The sequence below is a fragment of the Choloepus didactylus genome, chromosome 8 (assembly GCF_015220235.1).
Source record: "Choloepus didactylus isolate mChoDid1 chromosome 8, mChoDid1.pri, whole genome shotgun sequence".
Classification (NCBI taxonomy): domain Eukaryota; kingdom Metazoa; phylum Chordata; class Mammalia; order Pilosa; family Megalonychidae; genus Choloepus; species Choloepus didactylus.
The window spans coordinates 126,847,032-126,872,559 of record NC_051314.1 but is presented as its reverse complement, the minus strand read 5'-3'; the positions used below and the strand labels follow the sequence as shown (position 1 = coordinate 126,872,559).

The 25,528-nt window shown below is 47.8% G+C and overlaps 1 protein-coding gene across 2 annotated transcripts in view; it reads left to right on the top strand.

Annotated features, from left to right (window-relative positions):
• Positions 1-8,036: 8,036 nt before the first annotated feature.
• The window catches only part of NTF3 (neurotrophin 3), a 65,540-nt gene continuing 48,048 nt past the window's right edge, over positions 8,037-25,528 (top strand). The window contains exon 1 of one of the 2 annotated variants that reach the window (XM_037846867.1): positions 8,037-8,126. In XM_037846867.1, coding sequence (XP_037702795.1) covers positions 8,109-8,126 — 18 coding nt within the window. In that variant the 5' untranslated portion in view covers positions 8,037-8,108. Of the gene's footprint in view, positions 8,127-9,171; positions 9,191-25,528 lie in introns of those variants that run through there. The other variant, XM_037846868.1, reaches the window with a different exon arrangement.

Here is a 25,528-nt window from a genome sequence, read left to right as displayed (position 1 = left end):
GCTCTACTGATAACTGCAGCTCTGCTACTGCTGTTCCATTGCAGTTTTGCTACTGTTGTTCTTAGCACTGGAGGGGAGATAGGAGATCTGGTTCACATCTGAGCTCCTCTGGCTGACCTTAGGCAGGTTGCTTGTCCCCTACTAGGCCTCAGTTTCCTCATCTGTGGTACAGTTGTGACACACAGTTGGGGTTCGAACCTCTGGTTTGTCTCTCATTCACTGCCTTTGTATCCTTGGGCAAGCCGTAGATGCTCTTTATGCCTCAATTTTTTAATCTGTAAAGTGCAGATTGTAGTTACTTACTTAGTAGGGTTTTCTAAGGGTCAAATCATATATATATATCTTACTCCAAGGGAGTTAATGCATAAATATGTGTGAGTGTGTATATCTATATACACACACATACACACACACACATATTCCCACACAAACATATACCCAGTGTATACATACTATACATACACAAATACATGCACACACACACACACACACAGTGCTTACAACAGGTTCTGGCATATAATAATAATATTATTAATGGTACTTAGCACTCAGTAAGTACTTAGTAAATGTTACCAATTTTATTACTAATATCTATAAAGAAAGTTCCCATCTGCTAATATTCCTTTCTGCTCTGGGGTTTATGGTTCTATGAGACCTCAGCTTGCGTGGTCTTTGTTGTTTGTGCATTATTTGCATTCTGAATGGGGGCCTGAGAACAGCCTGCATGCAGGGTGGGGCCAGAGGTAGAACTGCCAGTGAATTGACTGGTAAATATAGCAAACCGTCAGATGGGTTGGCTGCGTGTGGTGTGTCAATCCATAGACGTTTGTGTGTTTGGGGGATAAAAGTGGTATGTAAGCTTATTTTCACTTGAACTCAGCTTTCCTGGGCCCCTAACTACTGTTAACATCTCTTTTCAGTGTTTTGCGGGCACTTTGGGCACAGCGTCCCAAAAGTGTAAGACCTCATGATTAATTCTCTTTCTTTAGTTTTCCTGGACCTACGGAAAAGAGAAATACTATTTATAAGGAGGCAAGGAAACCAGAATGAAACTTCCTTGCCTCCCACCTCACCCCATACGCTTTGTACCTGGCTGGCAGGGCTAGGTGAGGACTGGCCTTGGGCACAGGAGGAAGGATGAAGTGACCTTTGCAGGGATTCTGAGGAGAGATGTGTGGGAGGTGTATACTCGTGGGGCATTTTATCACTATTGTTCTCATATGTGTGGCTAAATTAAACGGGGCTCCTGGGTTCCTGTTCTGCTTTGCCCCAAGCCCGTGGGAAAGCTGCACCTTTGGTTTGTTGCACATCTACTTCCCAGACATTCTGTGCCCCTTACTCCCAGTAAAGGTAGTAAGTGGAGGGTGGGTCCTGTATTTTCTAATCCCTAGCCCTATCTCAAGTTACCCAACAGAGGCAAATCCCCAGCTGGCTTCAATACCCAATGGAAGTGATTGTGTGATGGAAAGAGTGCTGGTTTTCCAGTTGGCTTACTAGTCCATGTGGCTGCATTTTCTGTCCTTTTACCAGTGGGCCAAGGAAAGTGCAAAAGGCAGATTTGGTTCTATACTGACTGCCCTAGTAGTAAAGGGCAGAAGCACTTCACTTTGGGAATCAGCAGGGAAACCCATCACGCATTGTTTAGAGCAGTTACCTGGCTGTGGCTTGTAACCAGCGGGAGTTTCCCACACAGGTATATCTCTGGGGCTAAGTGCAGGTGGGGAACAGATAATACAAAACTCCCAACTGTATTCAAATTAGCATGTCTTTGGTTTTTTTTTTTTCTAATTTATGTTTCTTATTATTGAAAGAAAAAGTTGAGGTTATTAAGTCCCATTTATGCATGGTAAAACGATGGAACTGAAAAATTAAGCTATTTGCCCTCGCTCACAAAGGAGTGATAGGGCTGGTTAGTTTTCCAACTCCCAGTTTCTAGCCCAATGATAATTCTCTGGATTGTATTGCCTCTCAGGATTACTCAGTGTTCTTACGGAGCAAACTGAAGCATTAAGCTCTACTTACAACACTCCATTTTCCTTCTAAGCTTTCAAAATGTTCTTTGGTATCCAGACCGTTGCCCAGAAGAAGCCACAATGAGAGGGGATCAAGAAAACTGACCTTGACCAGGTCACTGCAACTCTTGGGCCCAGCCTTCTCCTGAAATTAGTAGATCTCTAGGGAACTTTTCTGCTCCAAGAGTCTCAAGTCTGTAGTGATCAAAAGCATCTGCACATTTTGAAATTTCCAAATTGACCCTACTTTCCACTTTCATCTCAACATTATGGGGCCACCTAAATACAACCGTGGATCATTCAAGAAACAGCTGGTTGTTCAGTGGGCACAGCTCAGCAGATAAATTGACGGGACTGATCTCACTCAATATTTGTAAAACTGAGTCTGAAATATGAAGGCTGGTATATGTGATGAGTGGGAGAGCCAATCAGGAATTTTATTGTCCAAAGAAGGAATTAATGGCAGTTCCATATCTATGTTGAACCCAGGTAATAAAACTTTATGGGTCCCTCCCCATGAAATATTTTGTTTATGTCATATGGGTCTCATCTAATGTTTTTTCTTTTTCTTCACTTACTCACACCTACCCTTTTCCCTACCCTCTTTGTCTCCTGGGACCTGTTCCCTTTGGAAATGCATTAGTTACCTAGGAAACCTTAATGTCACTTTTTATGAGTGGAGTTTGGTGCAGCATAAAGTTAATTTATAGGGTGGCTCGGAATTCATGTCATGACTGTGAAATAGGAGACTATATTATGCTTTCTATATCCACCTGTGTGGTAGGACAATACACCTTTCTTCCATTATCATGGGTAATTTCTTCTAACCTAATTATGAATATGTATACTATTTCACAAAATGAGTTGATTCATTGTTGTTCAATGTAATTCATTATATTTTTCAGTGTAAACCATAGAACATAATTAGCAATGACAACAAACCAGTAATGCACCAGACAATCTGCTAAGAGTTGAAGGATATAATGGAATCTCTTTTTAAATGATGGGTGGTCCTGCCTTAGAGGCAGGAAATGGATAAAAGGAGATTTTGTATTTACTATGTCTTTAATGCTCTTTGAGGTTCACATGAGAAAGTGGTATAAATTCTAAATATGTCCACTTCTTACTTCTGTTAATTTCTTGCTTTCTTTGTCCAAGGGAAAAGTGTACATCCCCGAGTTACATTAATGACATGTTTAAAGATGGCACACAAATAAGAGGACATTCCAGAGTCCAGCTTACCTCTAACGCCTGAGATCAGCCACTAGTGAGGGGGATGGGGGCATTGTTTTCAGGGTAAGAAGGATTAGATTGGGAGTTAGTGCTTGTCTTGTGCCAGGCACTGCGCTGAGTGTTCAAAATAAATTATTTCCTTTGATCCTTACACTACCCTTATGAGACTGGTATTGTTTTCACCAATTACAGATGGGATTCTAACGGGAAACCTTTCTAAAGATCCGTAACTAGTAGATGGAAAAGGCAACATTGAAACCCAGGTTTGTCTGTTTCTAAAATCTATTCTCTTTCAGTGAATTTGAGTTTCTCATTTGCTGCCTTCTTTTTTTTCTTTCCTGTGACCCTGGGGAAAGTGAAAGTCTGGGCCTCAGTCTCCTCACCTATTAAATGCAGGGTGAGGGTCTGGGGACTGGTAGAACTTGATCTCTAATATCCTGGCTCTATTTAGAGACAATAGCAAAGCTGTGCATTCTCAAAAAGATGGAAATGTTAGGGAGGACCCTGGTTTCTTCATGAAACCCAGACAAACCACTTTGTTTCTGTGGACAACTGTACCCATCAGGAAAGAAAAGAATAATGCCTCCCATGACTCGTCAGGGCATCTGGGAGGAACTGCTTATCAGCATAGCAGCTTGTGTGACTGTCAGTTCATAATAGTGTAGCAAGTACATGTGTAGTCAGAGGTGGGCAGTTAGGAATCTCACCTGAGTGCCATGGAACCAAGGTAGCATGTAGCAGCTTTCCCTAACCCTTAAATTCCCAGTGTCTATACAAACACCTTTTGCCTTCACTTTAATTGTTTCAGAATCCTAGACTTTCTGGCTCCATCAGCTCAAGCAGCTGTCTGGGTGGGTGGGGGTGGGGATGGATGGGGTAGGGCAAAGAAAGCAGCTGCAGCCAATTGGCCAAACCTCCCCACAGCGCCCTCCAGCAGCGGAAGATGCAACTTGCAAATGTTTTAGGATCCGCTAAGGTGTGGAGTGTATTTTAGTCATCTCCAAGGACAGAGAGAAAAACAATGGGAGGACAGACATTCAAGGCTAGCTATACGATCCAGGAGAAAAGAACCAAGCTTCTCTTTGCCATGTACGGTCATAGAGGAAAGGGCTCTTGGAGCCCAATTCTCTCATTTCCTGGGTCAACTGTCACAATGAATTAACCACAAGCTGCTACTGCAGAGGACACCTCCACCCCCCACCCCTCACCCACCGCCATGCACAGTAACTCCCTCACCGCTACACACACACACACACACACACACACACACACACACAGTCCACTCAACTGAAACACAGAGTTTTTAAAAAAAGCTGTTTTTCACAAGGTAAAGGCATAAATTCCTTCCAACATTTCGATGTTGTTTCTGTTCAATGTTTCAACCACAGAGTGGTGCTATTGCAAAAGGTAAGGGTGGGCAGAAAGCACGCTCTCTCTCTGAATTTGCTTTAGGAGAGAGTTTTAAAGGGGACTTTCAAATACCAGCTCTGGTTCCTGCTCTCACAACCCCCTTTCAGGAGTCAGGGCCCTACCCTCAAATGCAGCAGGGAGAAAAACAAAGTTCAGCAACCTAAAAAATTACAGTCAACAGATGGATGGCCAAGGCTGTGACCAGGAGTCAATTTGGAGAGAGGCAATCACCTGCCCAACTGAAAAAGCCCTGGTTATGAATGGGCTTCCAGACTGAGACTCAAGACTGTCTACGGGGCATGGATTCAACAGCTTCCTTCCCAGTTCTGCTTTTAGCTTTAGCTGTTTACATTACCACTGTCTTTCTTTTAAATAGAGAACAAAACAAAACCCCAACATTTAGAAAAACATTTGCTGATGAAGTCACAGGGCTCTGCAATTCCAAAGTGACCCCACATTAGATACAATAATCTTTTATTCTGTCTTTTTTTAAAAAACACACCTTTCTACTCCTTTTTCTGCCCACTGTCTTCTTGTATCACCTTGCCACTCCCTTGGAAGGCTTTTGGTGGAAGGAGGTTAACCCCTAGACTCCTTCAGAAAGGAGAAAAGACAATCTTTAGTTCTTAAGTAGAATGAAAAACAGTAGAGGAAAAGGCAGGTTCCTTGCTCAGGGGAGATCGTCTGAAAAAAAAGTCTTCTACCAAGAAAAGTGCCAATTTCTCTCCATTTGGGAAAACAATCCTGAGAATAATGCATCTTTGACTCTGCCTCTGTCTGGTTCTTTCACTCTGCATCTCTCCTTCCTTCAGCCCCTCCTCCCCCCAAGGCACCGCACATATTTGGCAAGATTAAGGTGTCACCTCTCATATTACAAGGCATGTTGATCGCACGCAAAGGCAGCCCCACCGGCTCAGCACAAAACCCCCTCGATTTGGGAAACAATACAAACTCTTCCTGTGATCTCCTAGATCCTGGCAAAGCAAGACGTCGGTCAGTGCGAGGCATCTGCAGAACAAATCGGGGTCTTAAACTCACTATTGCCTTTTCTTCTTTTTTTTTTCCCCTTAAATTTAAGTTTGCGCCCCCTCCCCCTCCCCCTGCCAGACTGCCGGTGACCGAGGGGCTGCAGACGGATCAGCCCGCACGTTTTTAACCCGTTCTTCGCTGCAGCAGGAGCCAACCACTGCTTTCTCTGCAATCTTCTGGTTCCTGGAGGACCTGAAGCTCGAGCAAAAGAGCCGAGGGGCTGGAGTTTAAGAGGCCCTAGAAGTCGGCCAGTAGAGCTGAAACTGGGGCCTGAATCCCGCCTTTGAGAGCGGCGGGAAGGGAGGGGGGCAAGTGCGGGAAGTGGGGGAGGGAAGGGAGGCGGGCCAGAAGAGAAGGAGAAAACAGAACCCCACAGAGCACGCCCAGCCCCAGCCTTCATGGTGCTGTGTGGCCGGGTGGAGGGAAAAGCTCACCAGCCTGACCAGGGCCGGAGGAGGACTTCGATATCTGGGCAACAGGGAAGCCACTGAAGGAGGAGCCTACCCTTCGGAGGGACCGCGGGAGGTGACTGACGCCCGGGCCTTGGTGGGCGCTTCTGGCCGTTTTCGATGTGGCAGCCCCCATCAGCCAGGATAATGATGAGGCAGGTACAATCTATCTAGTACGCAGTCCCCAGACTCCGGGTCCTTTCCCACCGCCCCTCCACCTTCGCCCCCGCGTCGGGTTTGGTCTGATCTAGTAGGCGTTCTGGTGCTCAGAGTTCTGGTGCTTTTCTGTATTTTGATCAAATTCTCTTAACAATTCCAAGCAATTTTTTTTTTTTAACCTGGACCCTGGCTGGAAAGTAGTGAGTTGCTTATTGACACCTGAAACGGCAGGGCAGGGAGAAGATGGGATATTCACCGCCCTCCCCCAATCGCGCTTGAATCAAAAAGTCCGGGCAAGACCTGAGTGAGATAGTGTCTGAGATGGCAGGGAGAAGAGGTGGGGGACTCGGAGTGAGGTCCACCACGCCACAACCCGAGGGTGGAGGAAACCGGGGAGGGCGGGTGGCAAGACCCAAAACTCCTCTCCGAGGCTCTAGAATTCTTGTTGATCCCTTAAGTGGTATTTTCCCCCCACTTCTCTCGATGGCAAACCGGCGAAAGAGAAATGACTGTAAATTTAGAGAACGAGCTCTGAGCAAGTTTGGTCTAATGAACAGCTAAAATTATCAGCCACTCTTCTTTTTTGAGAACAAACTCGTGCTCTCAAAGAAGAGATTTTGCCCCGCAACCCCCCACCTCCATCCTTTCTCTGGAATGGATGCACAGGTGGGGAATTGAGCTTCACTATTTGCCGGGCGCTACGAAGAGGGCTGTTGCTTGCCTTTTTTTGCTTCCCGCGCTGTTCCCTGTGTGCAGACTGGTGGGCTGGGTGGGTGCTCAACTGCAGGGCCCCATCCTAGTTTGGAAAGAAGGGACTTAGAGAGAAATTGGAAGCCGTGTGAAGTGAGGGTCTGATCCGTCCCCCACTCCCCTCCGCGCGCGCATACACGCTGACACACACGCGTCCTCTCCCGCCCTCCCACCCCCATACCTTTCTGGCTTGACCTCCTGCACTGAGCCCTGGGTGCTGGTCCCCGCCCTGGGTGCTTGTTCCTGGGAGCTGAGAGTTCGCGGAGGAGCGAGCGTCCTTGGGAGTGTTCCTGTGCTGGGGTGGGGGGAGAAGTGACGGGTGGGCATGATAGGAGCTGGGGAGAAATCTGGAACTGGAAGGGTCTGGGGTTTGGAGGAGGGGTTTACACATCAGACCCAAGCCTCCTGAGGATAAGGGCAAGAAAGCCCCTCCTGCGATGTAAAGAAAATCTTAAACAGAAAAAAAAGACCAAAGAAAAACTTTTGAAGAAAAAGGGCAAATAAGGCAGACTGAAGACACTTAATGCATAAAATATAATGAAAAGTTGAATATTTCGTTTTCTCCTGGATTTCTAAAAGGGAAATCGGGGGTGGGGAGGGGGTTACTGAAGAATACCACTAATTTAAAAACTTAATGTTTTTATTTAAAAAGAGGGGCTACAGAAAATGACCCCGGACCCCTACCAGCCCTAGGCAGAGGTCCGAGTGGCGCTGGGCGCCGGCCTGCGGGGCGCGCGGCAGGCCGGGCGGCGCGGCGCGGAAGGGGTTAAGGAGCTGAGCGCCGAGCCATCTGGCCGGGTTGGCTGGTTATAACCGCGCAGATTATGTTCGCGGGACTCAGAGTTGAAGGCTCCTTTCCCTACCGAACAGCTCCGCGCACGGCCCCCGCGAGAGAGCCCGGCGCAACTACTTTCTACCCTTTTTTTTCTTCTTTCCTCCCTTTTTGCCCCTGCTGGGTGGTGGTGGTGGCGGCGGCGGCGGCGGGGCGGGGGAGACTTTGAATGACCGAGCTCGCGTCCACCTTTCTCTTCATGTCGACGTCCCTGGAAACAGTCACACGGATGCCATGGTTACTTCTGCCGCGGTAAGGGAAGGCTGGCGTGGAGGGTGGGCAGGTCCTGGGGTGGGGCGGGGGTAGGTCTTCAGTGCATTGGTGCGAGGGGCTCCCAACTCCGCACCCCGCCCCACCCCCACTGCGCCGCGCTCACTCACTTTCCCCGGCTGGTGCCTGCCCTGAAGTTTGCGCTGGGATCTGCGGAGGCCGCGGCGCAGCCACCCCCTCCCCACACACACGCTCGCACACACCGACACCCTTTCCACCTCCTCTCTCTCTTCCTTCGGCTGCCCGAGAAGCCTCCCTCAATCTGGGAAAGTGATCAGGTTTAAGGGACCAGGATTGGAAATAGGGACGACGGAAGGGCAGGAAAGAGATTCAACAGAGCTGCTCCCTCCCACCCACTCCCCCAACACCCCCCAAACACTCTTGTCTGCTTCTCCTGCGAAAACTCCCCGCCCTTCCTGTAACAAAAGCGTTTGGCAAACAGACTCCGGGCGGGGAGGAGACTAGGGTGCCGCAGCAGCTCCCCCGGCGCGCGCCCCGTACCCAACTCCCCTCCGCGCCGGGCTCTCTGCACGGCCCCCCATCCCGGGCCCCGGCAAGGGCTGGGGGGAGGGCACGCGGAGCTCGGGACCGCTGGCTTCCCAGTTTGAGGAGCTGGGATTCCTGGCCCTGCATCGCGTACCTGCACTGGAGTTCCCCCTGCCTCCGCCGAAAGCTCCCTCGGAAACGACCCTGCGCCCCCCCCCGGCTCTCCTGGGCCAGCAGCCACCCCGCCGCTCCGCCATCCTGGGTCTCTGCTTTGATGTTGGAGTTCCTCGCGCGGCCCGCATATCTGGGACCCCACTGGAGAGTGGTGGGCACGGGGGCCGGGCCATCCGTGGGGGTGTGCCTCGCGGATTCTCGGAGCCCCTTCTAGGAACTTGAAACCGAGGTGTGGGAAGCCGAGGACCGCGGGGATCCGCGAATCGAGGTCGGAGTTCAGAAAGCCCACAATGAACCAAATTGTGCCATTGCCCCAGCGCTCAACTCAATGGCGGATGCTCCTAATGAAATTTGGGACCCTTGGAAGTTGAAGGTTCGGGACCGGGGTGCGTGTGGCGGCGGGGCTGGGATGGGGCACACTGCTTGTCGGTTTCGGGCCCGAGTAGGTGCGCGGCGAGGAGGCGCCGCTCCTTTGCCAGAGCTCGGCTGCTGCGTTCCTCATCTGCGCTTCAGATGCACGGAACTGAAACCCCTGCGCCGAACGCGGTGGGGACTGTTGACTAGAAAAGATCCGCTCATCGGATCCGTGACTCGGGTGGGATTCCAGGTAGAGGAAACACGTAGTAAGACCGCCTTGCCTCGACCTCTGGTGGCGAGCTGCACGTTCCGAGTCGGAGTGGAGGCAGCTTTTTGGACGCAGCCCGCGCGGCATGCTCCACTCTGGAGAGCTCGGGGGACTGTGCGTCTGTGGACTTGTTTATGTGCCTGAAGAAGAGGGGGCGGAGGGGCTGGTGGGGGAGGGGAAGAGAGACTAAGAGGGGGTGGGTGTGCCTCCGCCGCCTTACTACAGAATGTGCTGGGAGACCTGCCTTTTAATAAAGAAAGCCCTCTTTCCCGCTTTGCAAAAGAGCAAGTGAGCAAAACATCTGAGCTCTCTGTCCCAAACTTCAGGATGGGAGAAAGTTGTAACACAGAGGGAGCGTTTCAATTGGTTCTATTTCCACAACACACAGAAAGTTCCAGCATACTAAAGTTGCCCCCCCTCCCACTCCCAATTCCTTTCTGAAGTGTTGCACAAAGAAAGTTGAGAAGGAAGAATTCAACCTTCTCTATCTCGGGCTCAAGCACATAGAGCCAGGTATGGAGTTGGGAGTGAGGAGGAGATGACAAGCAAGCCAGCTGCCCTGAGCAGTGTTGGAGGGAAGCAGGAAGTCGGCTGGTGTTTGCCCTCTCTAGAGAGAGTGTGTAAGGTTTGGCGTTGGTGAGGACTGTACTGAGCTGAGTGGAGGATTTGGTTCTGTGTGATGGGGTCTCTGCTTTCCCAGGGAGGGAGATTGTGACGCTTGGGTGTTCTGTGGATCAGGGAAGGATGGGCAGGCATGTGAGGGTGTGTGTGGGGGGAAGGGGGGGACGAAGTGGGGCACGAGAGCAGGAGCTGCCCCATGTTCTGCTGCTGCGGAGTGTGTGTTTTGGAGGTGTCTGTGGGGTGGGCATATGTGGGAATAGCTGGAGCTGAGAGCATGTGGGAACATAGGTGTAGCTCGTGAGAAATCTGTGCCCACGAAGGGTATCAGAGCAGGAGGAGAGGTAGTGTGTTGAAGACAGATGGCTTGTGCGTGCCTGCACAGACGCATGCAGTGGGTGTGGTGTGGGAGGGCGGCTGTGCGTGTGAGAGGAAGGTGGATGTGTGTGGAAGGTTGGGCGCCTGAGGATTATCAAGGGGATGTGTGTGTGTTGGGGTGGGGGAAGAGTATCTCTGAGGACAGCAGAGTGTGAACTTTATGAGTGTGCGCTGGGAAATTCGGCTGGGCTGGCTTGTGGGGCATGTGTGGGATAGAAGAGTACGGACTCACTCTATGGAGGGATAAAGAATTGTAGGCGAGGCTGCTGCATTGGTGTCTGCCTTTTTTTCTTGTTCCCCAGAGAGGAGGGAATTGGAGAAGGTTTAAAACCAGGGTTGTACATTTAGAGAGAAAAGGCTTTGTATGTTGGTAGGGGACAGGGAGAAGTTTGCAGTGAGTGAGGATATTTTGCGAGCCTCATGGCAGGGATGTGGGTTGTCCAATGTTGTATGATGGGTTTCTTATTTAATAGAGGAATTCACTGTCACCAATTAATATTGATTATCAATCAAAATTGATAGAATGCCTACCGGATGCTCAGCCCACTGCTGGGTACTGGGGCATGGCACAGTGCCCTGGAAAAATTACTTCTCTGGACTCAGCTGACCGCTGCAGTTTTGCCAGGAGCAAGGAGGAGAGTGCAGTGCTAGTTGAGGTTTCCTGAAGGTTTCTGTAATGCAGTTTCTACAGATGTTTATGGATCCTGGGGGCCTAAGGGAAGCTGACAGGAAATATATCTGTTGTTTTGTAAAAAGTGGGACATAAAGATAGGGGTAACATACAGTTTTGTGGGCTTGGGAGGGAGCTGGAGGGTGTTACTGTTTCTTGTAGGATATGGGGTTTGGGAATTGGGGGCTGCTACCCTCCAGGTCTAAATACAGGGCCCAGATACATTTGAGGATTGAGTTTCCCAGCGTGTGCAGCGCATGCTTAAAGCAGGAGTAAAGACTCGACATGTGGAGCTGGAGAAGGGTGACCAGAGAAGATGAGGTGTTTTTGTTAATCTTTGATGTTTTCTGGGCTGTGAGTGCAAAGCTAACCTGAGATGCGAGTGTGTACGCATTTGTATGTGCGTGTGTGTATGCATTGGTACCCGTGTGTGCACACCATGGGGCTAGAAAAAAAGTAACTGGGAGAAAACTGGATAGAAGGGGTGTATATTCTGACTCTTGTGAGGGGGTGGGGTTTTTACAAGGAATTCACAGGAAATCTTCATGTCTGAGGAAGGCTGGAAATTGTCTTGGATGCTCAGATGTGTATTTTAGATGGAAAAAAGAAGTGTAGATAAAAGGAGGGCTGTACTCTTGGGGAGCATTTGGGTTTTGTTTGAGGAGTGAGGGGTGGGTGAAGTTGCTTGGGGCTCACACCCTGAGGTTGCTAGTGAGGCAGCCGGATGCGGGCAGGGTGAAGGGTGTGCTTTTGTAATGTGTGTACCTGCCTGGCTGGACCAGGTGATGGGAACCCCTTTTTATTAGGCTCTGATAGTGTGAGGGTGCATATTTGGGGGAACTATAACTGACTGATGGCGTTTTTGAATTCATGAAATTAGAGCCATGTCTTCTTGAGGCTCTATTTTATTTTTAGGAGAAATATATTTCTGTAAGAGATACACCTAGAGATAGGTGGTAATTGTCACAAAATAGGGATGTGATTATTGGTCTGAAGGGCTAGTGGTACATATTTCTAAAAACTGGTGAAATGGAAAACTCCTGATTGGAATGCCTTGATTCTAGTCCAGTTTTGCCACTTTGGGGCAGTGTGACTTTGGGACCATTTATGAATCTCTCTGAGACCCTACTTCCTATTTTTGTAAAACGACAGTGTCTTTTGTGATTCAATCAGGAGGAAAGTTCACTGCTCTTTCCCCCCAGTCAATGCTTGGTGGGTTTAGGAGCACAGAGCATTACCCACAGGGGAAGTTTAATTGATAACATGCGCTAGCTTGTAAGTAAGCCCCTGTAAAAATGGGATCTGTACCTCTTCTCCTTTACAATGAAAGTTGATAAAATAGCCTTGATGCTGCTGTCTCAGTTTACTCATCCATAAAATGGAGGTAGCCAACCTCAAGTATAGTTGATGGAAATCTATATCCATAAAAGGCCTTTGAACTATTCAGAAGAAAGGTGGTCCAAAAATCAATGTTCTTAATTATCAGAGACAGACATTTTCTTGTTGTTTAACACCAACTATGCAGACCACAAGGCCAAACATATGTGACCTTGAGAACAGAAAAAATAGTAATTGCACTTGTCATAGGCACCATTTGAATAAAAGAGTAGCACAGTCCAGTCATTCTGGGTTACTGTCAAGGCCTGCTCTTCTCTAGACTTTGGATCCTTGGCAGGCAAGAACCCGCCTGGTGAGAGGAGTGCATGGACTTTGGATTTGTGGAATGCTTTGTGCCTGGTGAAGTTGGGGACAGCCACTTGTCTCAGAGATAAGGAGACAGTGGGACAAGAAACCCACAGAAATCTCCGAGTTCTCCCAGAAGTTAGCACAGGCTGTCAACTCCTGGCTCAGACTCTGGCTCCCATCCTTGAGTTCAGTGGCCATAAATAGGCAGGAGCTGAGCTATTTCCATGAGGCACTAAACCAATTCTTTGCTTTTCTTGGCGAGAGTGGGCCAATTAAGTTGATTGGAAGAGGTCACTGCTGACGGGTTCACATTCCCCAGTCGGGACAGGCCAGCAGCGTTTAATTACATAACATTTCCCATCTCTGCAGTTCCACCCCCAGATGTATCAGATCATCTACCCCTCCATTCAGGATGCAGCAGGTGGCTTCTTCTGCAGGCTTCTCCAGACCCTTTCACGAGCACTACAAGGTTCACACCTAAACTGGAGGGAATGCAATCGCATGTGGGCTAGAACCAAGAGGAGGGATTCAGCTGGCAGAGATCTTTAAAACCCACCACCCTTCTTGAAGTCCTTACCAGCTGCTGTTTTACTCATTAATAAGCTAGGCAATTTCTGGCATTGGGGATGTTGAACTCTTGACCCTTGCTAGGGCTTTAGATTTAGTTTTATTTAAAATTGAATATGTTGGAGAAGGACCAAATCTTCTGGAGACAAGCCTGAGCCCCATATGGTGCTGCCGATAAGGTCTGTGGATGGACTCTGTGCATGGACAGGCATGTCACAGGATGCAAGCTTGCATGCTGGGGGGCACATGAGCACAGGAGCACCCTGGGGAGGCAGGTGGTATTTGTAGAGCTGACATCATCAGTGGTGGGTGCATGAAAGCCCGCCTCAGATTGGATTGTTACCTTACTGCTTTTCTCACCATCAGAGGCTCGCAGAAGGTATGAGAGTCAGACATCTTGCAGGTGAGCAGCTTGGAGAAAAAGTGGGGGCAACTTCTTTCAAATTGTTTGCACATGGGAGTGCATGTGCTTTTAAGAAGTTTCAGGCCAGTGTAAATGGCATCTCACCCCTGCCTATAGATTTCTATTAAATTCAAGGCTGGATAAAGAGAACCTTTTTGAAGGATTTACTTCAGAACCTTTGGGAGCATATGCGGATGGCCCAAGATCTTTAAACTATTTTTTTTCCTTCGACAGTTTTCCATAACTCAGCCTTTCAATTTACCAGAAAATACCAAGTGGTTGCAGAGCGTCTGACCCCCGGAGGGGTGGGGGAGTGTCAGAATGCACGTGCTGTTCTATGTGCACATCTAGGCTCACATCCTTCTCAAACAGTCTTAGTTGGAAATCACCAAAGGCTGACTGTGCTCTGGGCATCTCACAGCAAGAACCCCTAACTCAAACTGCTTTAGCTGGGGAGTAGCAGATTTGGAAGTGAAATTTGGTGTGGTCTGTTGTGATTGCTCCCTGTTTTTTTTGTTTGTTTTTTTTTTGAATCCAAAATCCTTTACAGGTTTATTTAATCAGGGAATTTGAAAGGATTAAGGTTTTCACATTCAGGGCCAAACTTTAGGAGCAAAAGGCAGCTTACTGCTCTCAAGAGATCCCAGGCTAAGGTGAAGTTCAGCAGCATGGGGCAGCAGGAAGCCTGCTGACTTGGAGGTAGGTGACCAGGATGGAGACTTGGTTCTGTCACTAGTTACTGTGATTGTGTGACCCTGGATATTTTCTCCAGGCCTTGATCTCCCCATCTGTGAAAAGAAGGGCTTGAGTTAGCTCTTGACATCCCATTCCAGCCCCACCCTTCTAGGAGTCTACAGTAGCCCCATCCTCCTACTCAATCAGCACTAATAGGCCTTGCTTGGAGTGCCTCTTGGCACACCCTTAATGAGCTCTGGTTCTTATCTTTGGGGAACGGGATGAGTCAAAGGCAGAAACGCATGCAAAGAATTTGCCGTAGTTTTAGTTTTGGCCAAGAATGCTCACAGCATTAGCTTAGCCTGCACAGTGTGTAAAAAGCTGGAAGGGGTTGGGTTCAACTTTGTGGGAGACCTGGTGTTAACCATACAGCTTCCTTGCCAATTCCTTTCAACATCCGTGTATCTGATGAAGATAAGCACCCACTTTTAAGATGATTGATGATGATGATAGTTAACATTTGAGTACTTTCTAAGTGGCAGGAATTATTACAAGTACTGTATGCCATTATTTCAGTGCTCAAAATAATGCCATTTATGATGGGGAGACTGAGGTTACATGAGGTTAAGTGATATGCCCATGGTCACACTACTGATGTTGTGTTGTAGATATTGATGCGCTGAATTTCCAGCCTGAAGCCTGTGGTCATCCCAAGTCCACTACCTGCCAGTCAGATTCTGTTCTCTGTAGTCTATGATGTCATCCAGACAGGAGCTGGTTTGATAGACTTCTACAAAGTCTGTCACCCCACAGGGTACCCTGCTCCACTGGAAGGCTCATTTTAATATGCAAGACAAATGTTTAGGTTTTCGAGCCACCTGCTGGCAAGCATGTGTCAGACCTGTCTTAACTTCCATCCACCCTTCTTTTTTACTTCCCCTTCTGTTGACAAGGGAAACTGCCCTTCCGGAATGGGGGTATTGATATAAGCCACAATTGCTTCCTTGTAAACTTGGTGAGATTGGAGCTGGACATCTGGTTTTGATCCACACACCCACGATAGGTGGTAGGTCCCAGCATTCTTGAATCCTGGGATGAGGCTTGCACATAATCAAAGTGAAAGAGAGTGCGAGTGGAGTACATGAAGTTCGTCTCTTCAGAATCTGGAAAATGGCTTTCTCTGATAGGCTAGGGAGCTCCTAACAATTGCACCTCCATTTAGACTGGGGCCAAAGTTAAATGGATTTCTCGCTGGGAAGTTGGGAGAAGGGGCTGCTGCTGCGGGCTGGATCCTCGGGCTCTGTTTGTTGGAGAGCAGAGCAGCTGTGCCATCCTCCAGCCCTGGCATTTGCCTGCTGCATGCCATAGTCTGGGTAGTACCTGAAGTCAGGAAACCAAAGGGGTTCTTGCAGTGTTGCTGTCCTTTCAAAGGGTATGACTAAAGGCACTTGTTTTTCCTTCTCCCTCTGCTAATTCTCCTACCTCCACTACCGGGCACATAGCTCCAAGGCTATGTGAGAGATGCTTCTGTTCTGTTACGTAAAGGTATTTGCAGTGTACAAATAAATGCAAAGCACTGCCCAAATGCCGATAACATTGTAAGTGCTCAAATATATTTGTTTGTTTGTTTATTTACTTTTTATAAAACAACTTCTCACATTTAAAAGGATACTTTTTCCTTGACATAGAGTATATATGTATTTGTTGTTGTTTCGATAATAGCCAGGTCCCTGTGATTTACATACCCTCCCACCTCTGTTTCTAGGTCTAAGCCCCCAACTTTTGAAGCTCCCAGCTTTTAAAATATTCTTGGGGCATTTAAAAATATCCTCCCTCCCTGGCTCCAAGTTATTCCTTAGGGATAAGGTTCAAGTTCACAGTCTGGGATTAGTCCCGTCCTGAGTCTAGCAGACTCCTGTTGGCTCTTGGGTACATTCCCTGCTTCCACCGAGTTCAAGAGGAAAATGGAGCTCTGGAAAGTGACCTGATTTCCCAACACGTGTGTTCCATGACTGAGAAGGAGCTCAACTCTCCTGACACTCAGCTGGTAACCGGAATAGCTTACCACATCTCTCCCCGAAAGAACTCCAACTAGCTGTGTGACTTTGAGCAAATCACTTGCCTTCCATGTGTTTCTGTTTCCTCTCCTGGAAAAGGAGGGAGCTGGACTCAGCGGGTCAACCAGGAGTCTCTGGGTTGTGACTGTTCAGATATTCTGTGATTCTGCTGCTTCCTGTATCTCACTGAAGCCCGTGCCTGGGATTTCCAGGTATCTCTGCTGGAAGTCTCATGGAAGGGTTATGTACAGAAATGTGGGGAGGGGAGAAGGGCAGGGGGAGGGGGAGGCGGAAATTAAGTTATGTGATGCCAGATAAGTTATTGAACATATGGATGAGTGCATGTTTATAAAGTGCTGTAGAAGCAAGCCTGCCAGATTTGTGGCAGATCTTGGATTGGAACTTGGGAGAATAGGAAGAGGTTTATGTGGGAAAAAATTATCTGTGGGTAGCTGAATTCAGTCAGATAAATCAGAAAGATCCTGAACTACAAGCAGGGAGACCAGGCTCCACCCCTTTCTCTACCAGAGTCTAACTGCAATTATGGGACATTTTTGAACCTCGGCAGGTCTCACTCTCCTCATCTGTTAAATGACAGAGTTAGGGGCTCCTGGCCTAGAGATGTCTACAGTCTTTCCTGCCTCATCAGTAAGTCATGGGAATTGGAAGCTAGTAGAAAAATATGGATGGATGGATGGATGGATAGGTGGATGGATGGAGAAGGGGGTACCTTCAAGTGGTTCAGACATAGAGAAGAAATGATATAAGTGGTAGAGAAATCCGTTTATTCTCAAATTTGTTATAGATCCAATGTTTATGTTGTGTTTAGAATGCTCTCCCCTCCTTACTCACTGATGGACTTGAAATCATGTGTTACATCTTTGCTTAAGCACTACTGCCTCTGGTGAGCTTCCCTGCCCCCTTAACTTATATACTACTGTGCAGCATGTGTTTTATTTGCATTCCTGTCTTCTCACTTGAATATGAGCTCCATGAAGAAAGGAATCCGGTCTGTTCACTTTTGTGTCCCCTAGCACCTTAAACACTGTCTGCCATAGAAATGTGTGGGGCAGATGAGTGCATGACAGGCCATCAGGGAGCTCAGACTGTGCAGCAGTGATAGAAAGCTTCAGGAAGTGGGGTCAGAGGGTGACACGCCTTGCCAAGGGCTCAGAGCCAAGTTCTCTGTGTGTCTCTCTGGTCTGTCCCAAGGCTGGGATTTTGAAGATTCACTGCCTGCTCCTCGGGAAAGGTCCTTCTTGCTGTCTTTAGAGACCCCCTTTCTCCCCAACCTCTGCCATATCTTAGCCTGCTTAGCTCTTCTACAAATTTGGGCTCTTGAACAAAAGAGAATTAGATTCCATTGTGCATGAACCAGGCCAATCCCTCTCTTGACACTTGGAAAGCAACTCAATACACACTTTAAAAAGTTATTCAATAAACATCTTCTTTGGGGCTGCTAAGTATTAGACTCTGTACTAGATGTTGAAGAAGATGCAAAGATGAGCTCCATGGCCCTGACCACCAGGCTCTGTAAACAGGTGAGGGAGACAGACAGGTTATAGTCAGGTCAGTTTAAAAGATAGGAAATGTTAGTGGTAGGTGAGGCAAGGCTCCCAATTGAAGTGTATTTGTTGGCATGAATGAGGATGGAGAATCCTCTTGGTCTGGGAGCAAGCTGTTGGGTCTGTGAACAGCCTTCCCCACACAGGAGAGTGCTTTTCTCACTGAGTTCTCAATGTCAGACCAAGCCCAAGGCCTTGGGTGCTCAGTCCCAGGGCCCTGTGAGCCCTTCATGGGCAGTTTTGGGGAAGATGAATGTTGTGCAGGTGTTGGGGCTTAGTGGATTTGTAGCTGTGCTTGCACATGTACCTTTCCAAAATATCCCTGCCAAGAGCAAAACGGTGGTGCATCCTGGAGAGGGACATCTGCCCCAGGTGCTTAAGCACTGCTTTTCCCTCCTGCCCTATCTGCAGCGGGTGCCTCTCGTGGCCACTGCTCACGCAGTGACAGACTGCCATCTACTGTCCACTTGTGTCCACGAGTCCCTCCTGCTCAGGGAGGCCCAGACACCAGGAGAAGCAGACACTGCATCCTTATATAGTAATGTCTTTAGACTTTGGAAGGGGGCCTTAAAAAAAAAAATAACACATCTGTTAGATGTTTTCCTTATCTGCTTAACAAGAGTGTTATTTTAAGGGGACCTCCTTCCCTCTACTGTTGCATCTTAACCACCGTGCTAGCTAGGTTCCGTGTGGCGTTCCAAGAGGTAGGAGACAGGGCCTTACCTTCCAAAGCCTTCTGGTTCAGTTGGGAGTACAGGACAGAGTTGCAGATCAGTGCACGTTTGATAAGTGGCAGGTGGGTGGCAGGGACAACAGACGCTGTGGGGGTGTGGAGCAAGGAGGAGCCCTGGAGACTGGGGTGATCCGGAAAGATGAGTGTGGGCAGCTTGGGCATCTCAGTGTCTGGATAGAGCTGCCTGATGTCGTGGAACAGGCTCTGGTCTGGGAGTGAGGCATAGAAGATCGAGACCCCAACTGGCCCTGTGACCCAGGGCATCTTAAGTGAGGCTGTTGCTGTAGTTGTTCTCGAACCGTCTTTCCCCCATCCCCACTCCCGCCGCCATCCCCAACTCTGCATCAGGAGCACACCTGGCACACTGGGATGTGGCTTCCTGGTTTCCAGCTTTCCAAGAGCCGTAGAACCAGCGTCCGCAGGATTCCACATGGATCCTTTGCAGGATAGGAGGGGGCTCCTTGATTCGTGGTCCTGTCCTGAAAACCCTGCACACAGTGGGAGAGAGAGAATTTCCCCAGAGGAATTTAGGGTGCCCTACAAATATGAGCAGGGTGAAGGGCCCTATGCAGCACCTACCATGCCACTTCTTTCCCTATCTCTCCTGGACTTTGCTTCCAAAATCTATCTGTGTAATACTTAAGATGCTAAAGAAATTGCTTTAGTATCTTACTTAGTGTAAGTCATAGCTCACATCTAAGATGCCTTCAGGTTAGAATTCATTCTGCAGAGGCTTTTAAGGAGGTTTATTTTATTTTATTCTTATTTATTTAATGTTGCTGAGACTTTGGGGCGGCTGCTGAGTAAAATGAGAGGAAAGTTGTTTTCCATAACTCACACTCTCATTCTCTCTTTCTTAGCTTTTAGAGTACCACGAAGGAAACCTGCAGTGTGTTTATTTCATGTCCTTGTATTTTATTATGTATGGGGTGAGGAGAGAAGGGGTGGGTGTAGAGCTGAGTGCACAAGAGAGAAAGATATTTCAGATTGTGGTCTCGTAGCCAGTCTAGAAAATCAAGCTGAACTTGGGTGGGATTACTGGGAGCAGCTTCAGTTTGTCACTCTAATTCTCCGAATTTCCTTTTTCTTTTTGGCTCTTGTAGGAATCAGGAATATATCTTCCCACTGCCCCGTTTCGGTGCTCACATCCTTTTTGGGGCTGCTTTATAAAGTTACTGTCTGTCTACAGCAGGTTTCTGGAGCTCTTTGGGGGACTTTTTTTGACAGAGGCACAGTCAAGGATAGAGCCCTTACAGAAGGTCAGATTTTGACTAAGAGGATGACCTTAGGGGTGAGCAAAGGATTCTAGTTGTTTCTTATGTTTATCGTGTGTTTTCCTATGGCGTGATGATGTCTGTGACTATTGTCCAAGAAAGAGCCAGCAGGCCGGGGCCAGGAGAGAGAGAAAGGGAAATTCTCCCTGAACCAACTAGTGTGGAGGGAAATAACCAGTTCTTAGCAATGCATGGGGAGCCAAACAGCCCCAGAAAATAACTGGGAAATGTTCTGAAGTCCTGTGGTGTAATTTGTAATCATCGGTGGAAGTGGGAGGAAATAGGGGAGAAGAGAATTCCAGGTGGTTGGAAGCAGCATGGGGAAAGAAAGGGCCCAAGGTGAGTAAAACCAGGGTGTGCGTAAAGAACTGAAAGAAGCCCACATAGGTTGTACCTGGAGAGCAAAGGTAGTATCACCTGAGATGAGGGAGGAAGGAGGCGGGAGCCCCCAAGGAGCTTGACCCCAAGGGCCAGGGGAGCTGTTGAAGAGATGGAGTCAGCACAGGGGAGGGGCACAATCAGCTTCTGTTTTTAAGATCATTCTGGCTGCATTGTGGAGGTTGGCCCTTAACAAATAGCTGTTCAGTGAAAGAAGGAATGACTGGATGGTTGGATTAATGGAAGAATGAATGAATGAGTGAACAAATGAATGAAACACCTGGGGAGAGAGGCAGGGAATAGCAAGCCAGATTTTGATCTCTGGGTTACCCTGACCAGTGCTGGCCATGGGGCAGTTATCCCAGCTGGGGAGGATGCTGGCAATACAGCGATTAACCTGGTTCTGGCTGTGGGAAAAGAGTGGCTAAACAATTTTCTCTTAGTACCGAGAATTTTAGGGTGGCTGAAAGTGGGTGATCTTCTGACCTTTTTGTCTTCTATCCATTTCCATCCTGTCTTGAACCAATTCAGGATCAATAAAGAAAATGACTTTTGAAGTTGCTCCCCAGGAAATCTGACACCATGGGAGTGACTTACTTGAGACCTGCAGAGTTTTTCATGTCCACAATGAAATGTGGATAGAAGCTAAGCTTTCTGGGATATACAAGGAAGTCCCAGATTCTGGAGCATCAGACCCACCCATAAATAATTTCTGTGGATTTAAGTGTGTGTTTCAAACTTTCCTGGAAATAACCAAATTCCGCAGCCCCTCTCTTGCTAGCAGTGGGTTTCTGTAGAGTTTCTTGCAAGGCCATGTTGCTCAACTTGTGGATGGGAGAGTGTCTTACAGGGACCCAGATAGACCCCAGGCACCTAGACAGACCCTGACATGCCACCCAGCACCTTAGGAGACGGGAGCTCAAGAACTCCCTTGGCCAACCCCGAGTGAGCCAAGGAGAGCCTCTAGCATCAGCTCAAAGGTCTTGGCTCCACAGAGACTCCCCCACTTCCTGGCCAGTACTGCACCTGGCATTTGGAGATCTTCTAACTTTGACGAAGGAAGGTTGCTTCAGACCAATTACATTGAAGTCTCTAGGGTGGGGACCTAGGCATCTGGATTTTTTAAAGTTCCCCAGGAGATTTCAGTGTGCAGCCAAGTCGAGAGCCATTAGCCTTTGGCATTGTCCCACTCTGCCCCCTTCCCTGCCTCTGAGTACCTGTCTTGACTCTTGCACTTGGTGTCATCATGGGAACTCCTCACTTCATTGGGCTGCTCCTTGACCCCTCTGCCTCAGAAATTGGAGACCAGGAGGGCAGAGCATAGCTTCTCAGCAGCCAAAGTGCTTTACCATTCTCTACTGAGGGCAGATGGTGGGAAGCAAATGAGAGAAAGGAAAGTAGATCAGCAGTAAGAGGGCAAGTACTTTTATAGATGTCATCTCCTTTAGTTTCTCCACAACCCTCAGAGACAGGAATAATATTCCAGGCTGGAGTGCACGGTTTCCCTAAGGCCTTTAGAATGCAGAGTGGTTTGTGGTCTCTGAATGACTACATGTCTACACTGGTTCTCCCTGGGGATTTGCATATCAGTCAGATGACCTCCTCTAGGGACAGCTGGGATCAAGGCTGCTGATTTGTGGCACTGATGGCTCAGTGGGAAGGAAAGCCTGTCTTTTCCCTCTGTTCGGTGGAATCCAGCCCTGAGTGCATTCTCAGCGTGGTCCTTCCAAGAGGCCCAGCTGAGGACATGGTTTAACCAGGCAGTTGTTCCCTCCAGTGTCATTGTCCTATCAGGGAGTCAGGGTTTGTGGTGGATGGAGTAGGGGAGTTCAGAGACAGAGGCTACAACATGAGATGCAACCGAGTTAAATAAGGTCTGAAATATTAAGTTCTCAACCATGTATTTCCCAGTTATAATATGACCCATATGGAATCATTGCAATCCCTGGGTTTAGAGTGCTTTGCGAAAGATAGATGATGACCATGTGTGTCGTCAGACACGCTAGAGCTGACATCCGGCACCCATAACTAAGTGCATGCTTCTGCAAGATTTTTGGACTTGGGATTCCCTGGGCCCCCAAATGACCTAAGTGTAGTTTGTGAACTAGAATGTGGGTGGGACGAGCCAGGATATCTGGATGTGAAGACTGGGATGTGAGTGACAGTGGCATAGCTAAGACTCTAGCAGTGGGCAGTGAGGCTGTGGGTGGGCATCGCTCTGTGCAGTGGGCTAGAAAGCTGGCACGTCACAAACAGAGATAAAGCCCTGCAAATAGCAACAAAAGCAGAAAACCACAGGGCCATCTCTTTGTGTATTTCACATGGCTGGACCAGAAGTCAAGCTTAGGTAGTCGTGTATTGCTTTCTCCACCTCCCCTCCCTTAACACACCCAGCAATCACTGCCCAGCAGTGGCTTTTTTATTTTCATTTTTTTATCAGAGAACAGTAAATATTTTGAGGAGGGGGAAGAGAGATGAACAGAAACATTTATTCTTGGACTCTAGACAAATTATTTTATCTAAAGTAATTGAGAACATGGTCATTAGGGACCACTGAGTGAGTAGAAAGTTGACTCTACTATTGAGGAATATTTGATACATAAATATCCTCTAATAAAGAGGATCAAGAGAGGTTCTCTAGTAATTCCCCCGTATTACTATACAAAGGACTTCAAGGAGAAAATGTTCCTCCGGCTGTTTCTGCGTTAGAACTATTGGTGAAGGAGCCTAAACCCCATCACAGTGAAATGGAGAGAGCGCTGACGTTTAGGAACGGGGGGCTGGGTCCATTTCCACCTCTGACAACCACGAGTGTTCCCACCTCTTGGATGCTTACTTTACCCTTTTTTAAACTGGGATAATAAACCCTACCTATTTAAAACAGTTAATGTGGGGTTCAGAGGAGATAATGCGTTGGAAACAGCTTTGCAAACTATAAATTCCTTTACAAATTTATGTTATGGTTTAAGTTGATACATTTTTACGCCATTAGCCCATTGCTCTGTTTGGAAGAGGGTTGTCCTCCAAAGCAGGCTAGGAAAATATTCCCTAACAAGACACTCCAGTACACCTGGGTGCTCGTGAAACTTGGAGAGTTTGGGAGGGAACCTTCAGATGGCTTAAGAAATGGGAGGGAATGTCACGGTGTGGCTGGAAAGAATGACCATGTGTTACTCTGCTTAGCTCTGATGATGTCACTGGGGTCTGCAACTCAGGGTACCCCCATTTGTGAGGGGCTGCTTGCGGAGCAGGATGCTGAGAGCGGACACAAATGATGCACAGGGCAGTAAAAACGCTCTGCAGGAAATTTGAGTTCATTTCAGCATGGGCTGCCCACCATGTCTGTGAGGCCAATGACCTGCCTTGTCTCCAGCTGCTCTTGTTACACTCGCTGCACACAACAGCATCTGTATCTGCAAATGAGAACTTCCTCTCCAGCAAGAAAGTGGATCTGGTTGTAAGACGAATAGATTGTCTCGCCCACTACCATAGCCCCCTCCCTTTTTTGTTTATTTTCTCATCATTATAAAAATCCCCTTGAAATATCCGTATTTTTACTTCGTAGATGCAGCACCTTGTATCTTTGAGGTTATTTAATATATTGATATATTATTAACATATGTAAGGCTCCTTCCTGATTGTGCATGTGTTTCCTTGGGTTTGGGTTTTTCTGGCAGGAAAGTTGGCTGTTTCTTTTCTTGGTGCTGGCTTTCCTTCGATGTGTGGTTGATTATTCTCTGTGGCAGAGTCTCTTGAGGACCCTGGATATAACTTCTGTGCTGGCTTTTACTTCTTAAGTTGTCTGTGACTTCCTGAGTGCTTTCCTTCTTTTAGGGACTCCTCAGTTTCTGGTCAATGAATGTCCCCTTTCTGGTTTCCAAGCCTATGTGGATGTACATTTATTTTTAAGTGTATTTTCTATTATATATAATAGGCATTTGGTATAGAAGGCAGAGGACTGCAGAGGGTCCCAGTCTGCCATCTTGAAACTGGAATCTCTTCAACATTATTAAGAATGCTTCTATAGAGTGAAATGTTGAATAAGGTTTCCATAGTGGAGATAATGGCTAGATGAGCTAGACCACTTAGCACAGTGCCTGACTCATAGTAGGGGCTTGTGTTAGATAGTCAACCCTGTTTTGTTAGCTGTATATTATTGAAAATAAAAATAGAGGCTCTGTAGAGCATCAGCCTGGTTTTAAATCCCATCTCCATTGCCTCTTAGCAAAGGAACCTTGGTAATATCTCTTAGATCAGTTTCCTTAAGTGTAAATGGGTGACAATGGTTGGTCTTCCCCATTACAGTGTTGGAAGGGCTAAATTTGATGCAGCATGCGACTCTCTTAGTCTGGAACATGGTCAGGTTTGAATAAACATTAGCCATTATTGTCATTATATTATTATTTTGAATATTATTAACTAACCCAAGTGAAAGGGAGAAAAAATGATGCAGTGCCAGGTCAGGGCATCCTACAGCAGGAACCAGAACCAGCCTTCCTAAGACACTAAAGAAAGCGGAGACCATTCTCCACCTTCAGGGTTGAGTGGCGTCTGCTCTCTGTGGATCTGCACGCCTCTCTCTCTTTCTCTCTCCCCAGCTCTCTCTGCCCATTGTAAAGGTAGAGCATGGTTTACCCAGCCTTTCAGTTCTAAGCCTTCCCAGGGCCCCCAATGCCCGATTCTCAGAGAGAGACTCTGATTGGTCTGATTTGAGTCTGAGGTTCACACTAGTTGAGTTGGTGGTGGAAGAGGCAGTTTGATGGCACGTGGCATAGAACCTAAGTGTCTTCAGGGGCATGGCCTCTATGCAAAGGTGGGGGCTGATCTTACAGGACAGGCCTGCAGACTGAGCATGTACTCCAGATGTTATCCCTGACAATGATCCATAAATAATTTCATTACTGAAAACAGCTCCGGGGCATGTGAGGATTCTCAGGGGCGTTTGGATGCGGCGGTTCGAAGAGCCCAGTCTCTTTCTGGGCAGCACTCTCTACCTGTGCTGCATTGTAAGGCAGGACCCCTACTTCTTGGGAGCTTCTCCCCCAGGGAGGAGAGAGGCAGTCAACCAAATGCACACCTATATGGGTGACAAATG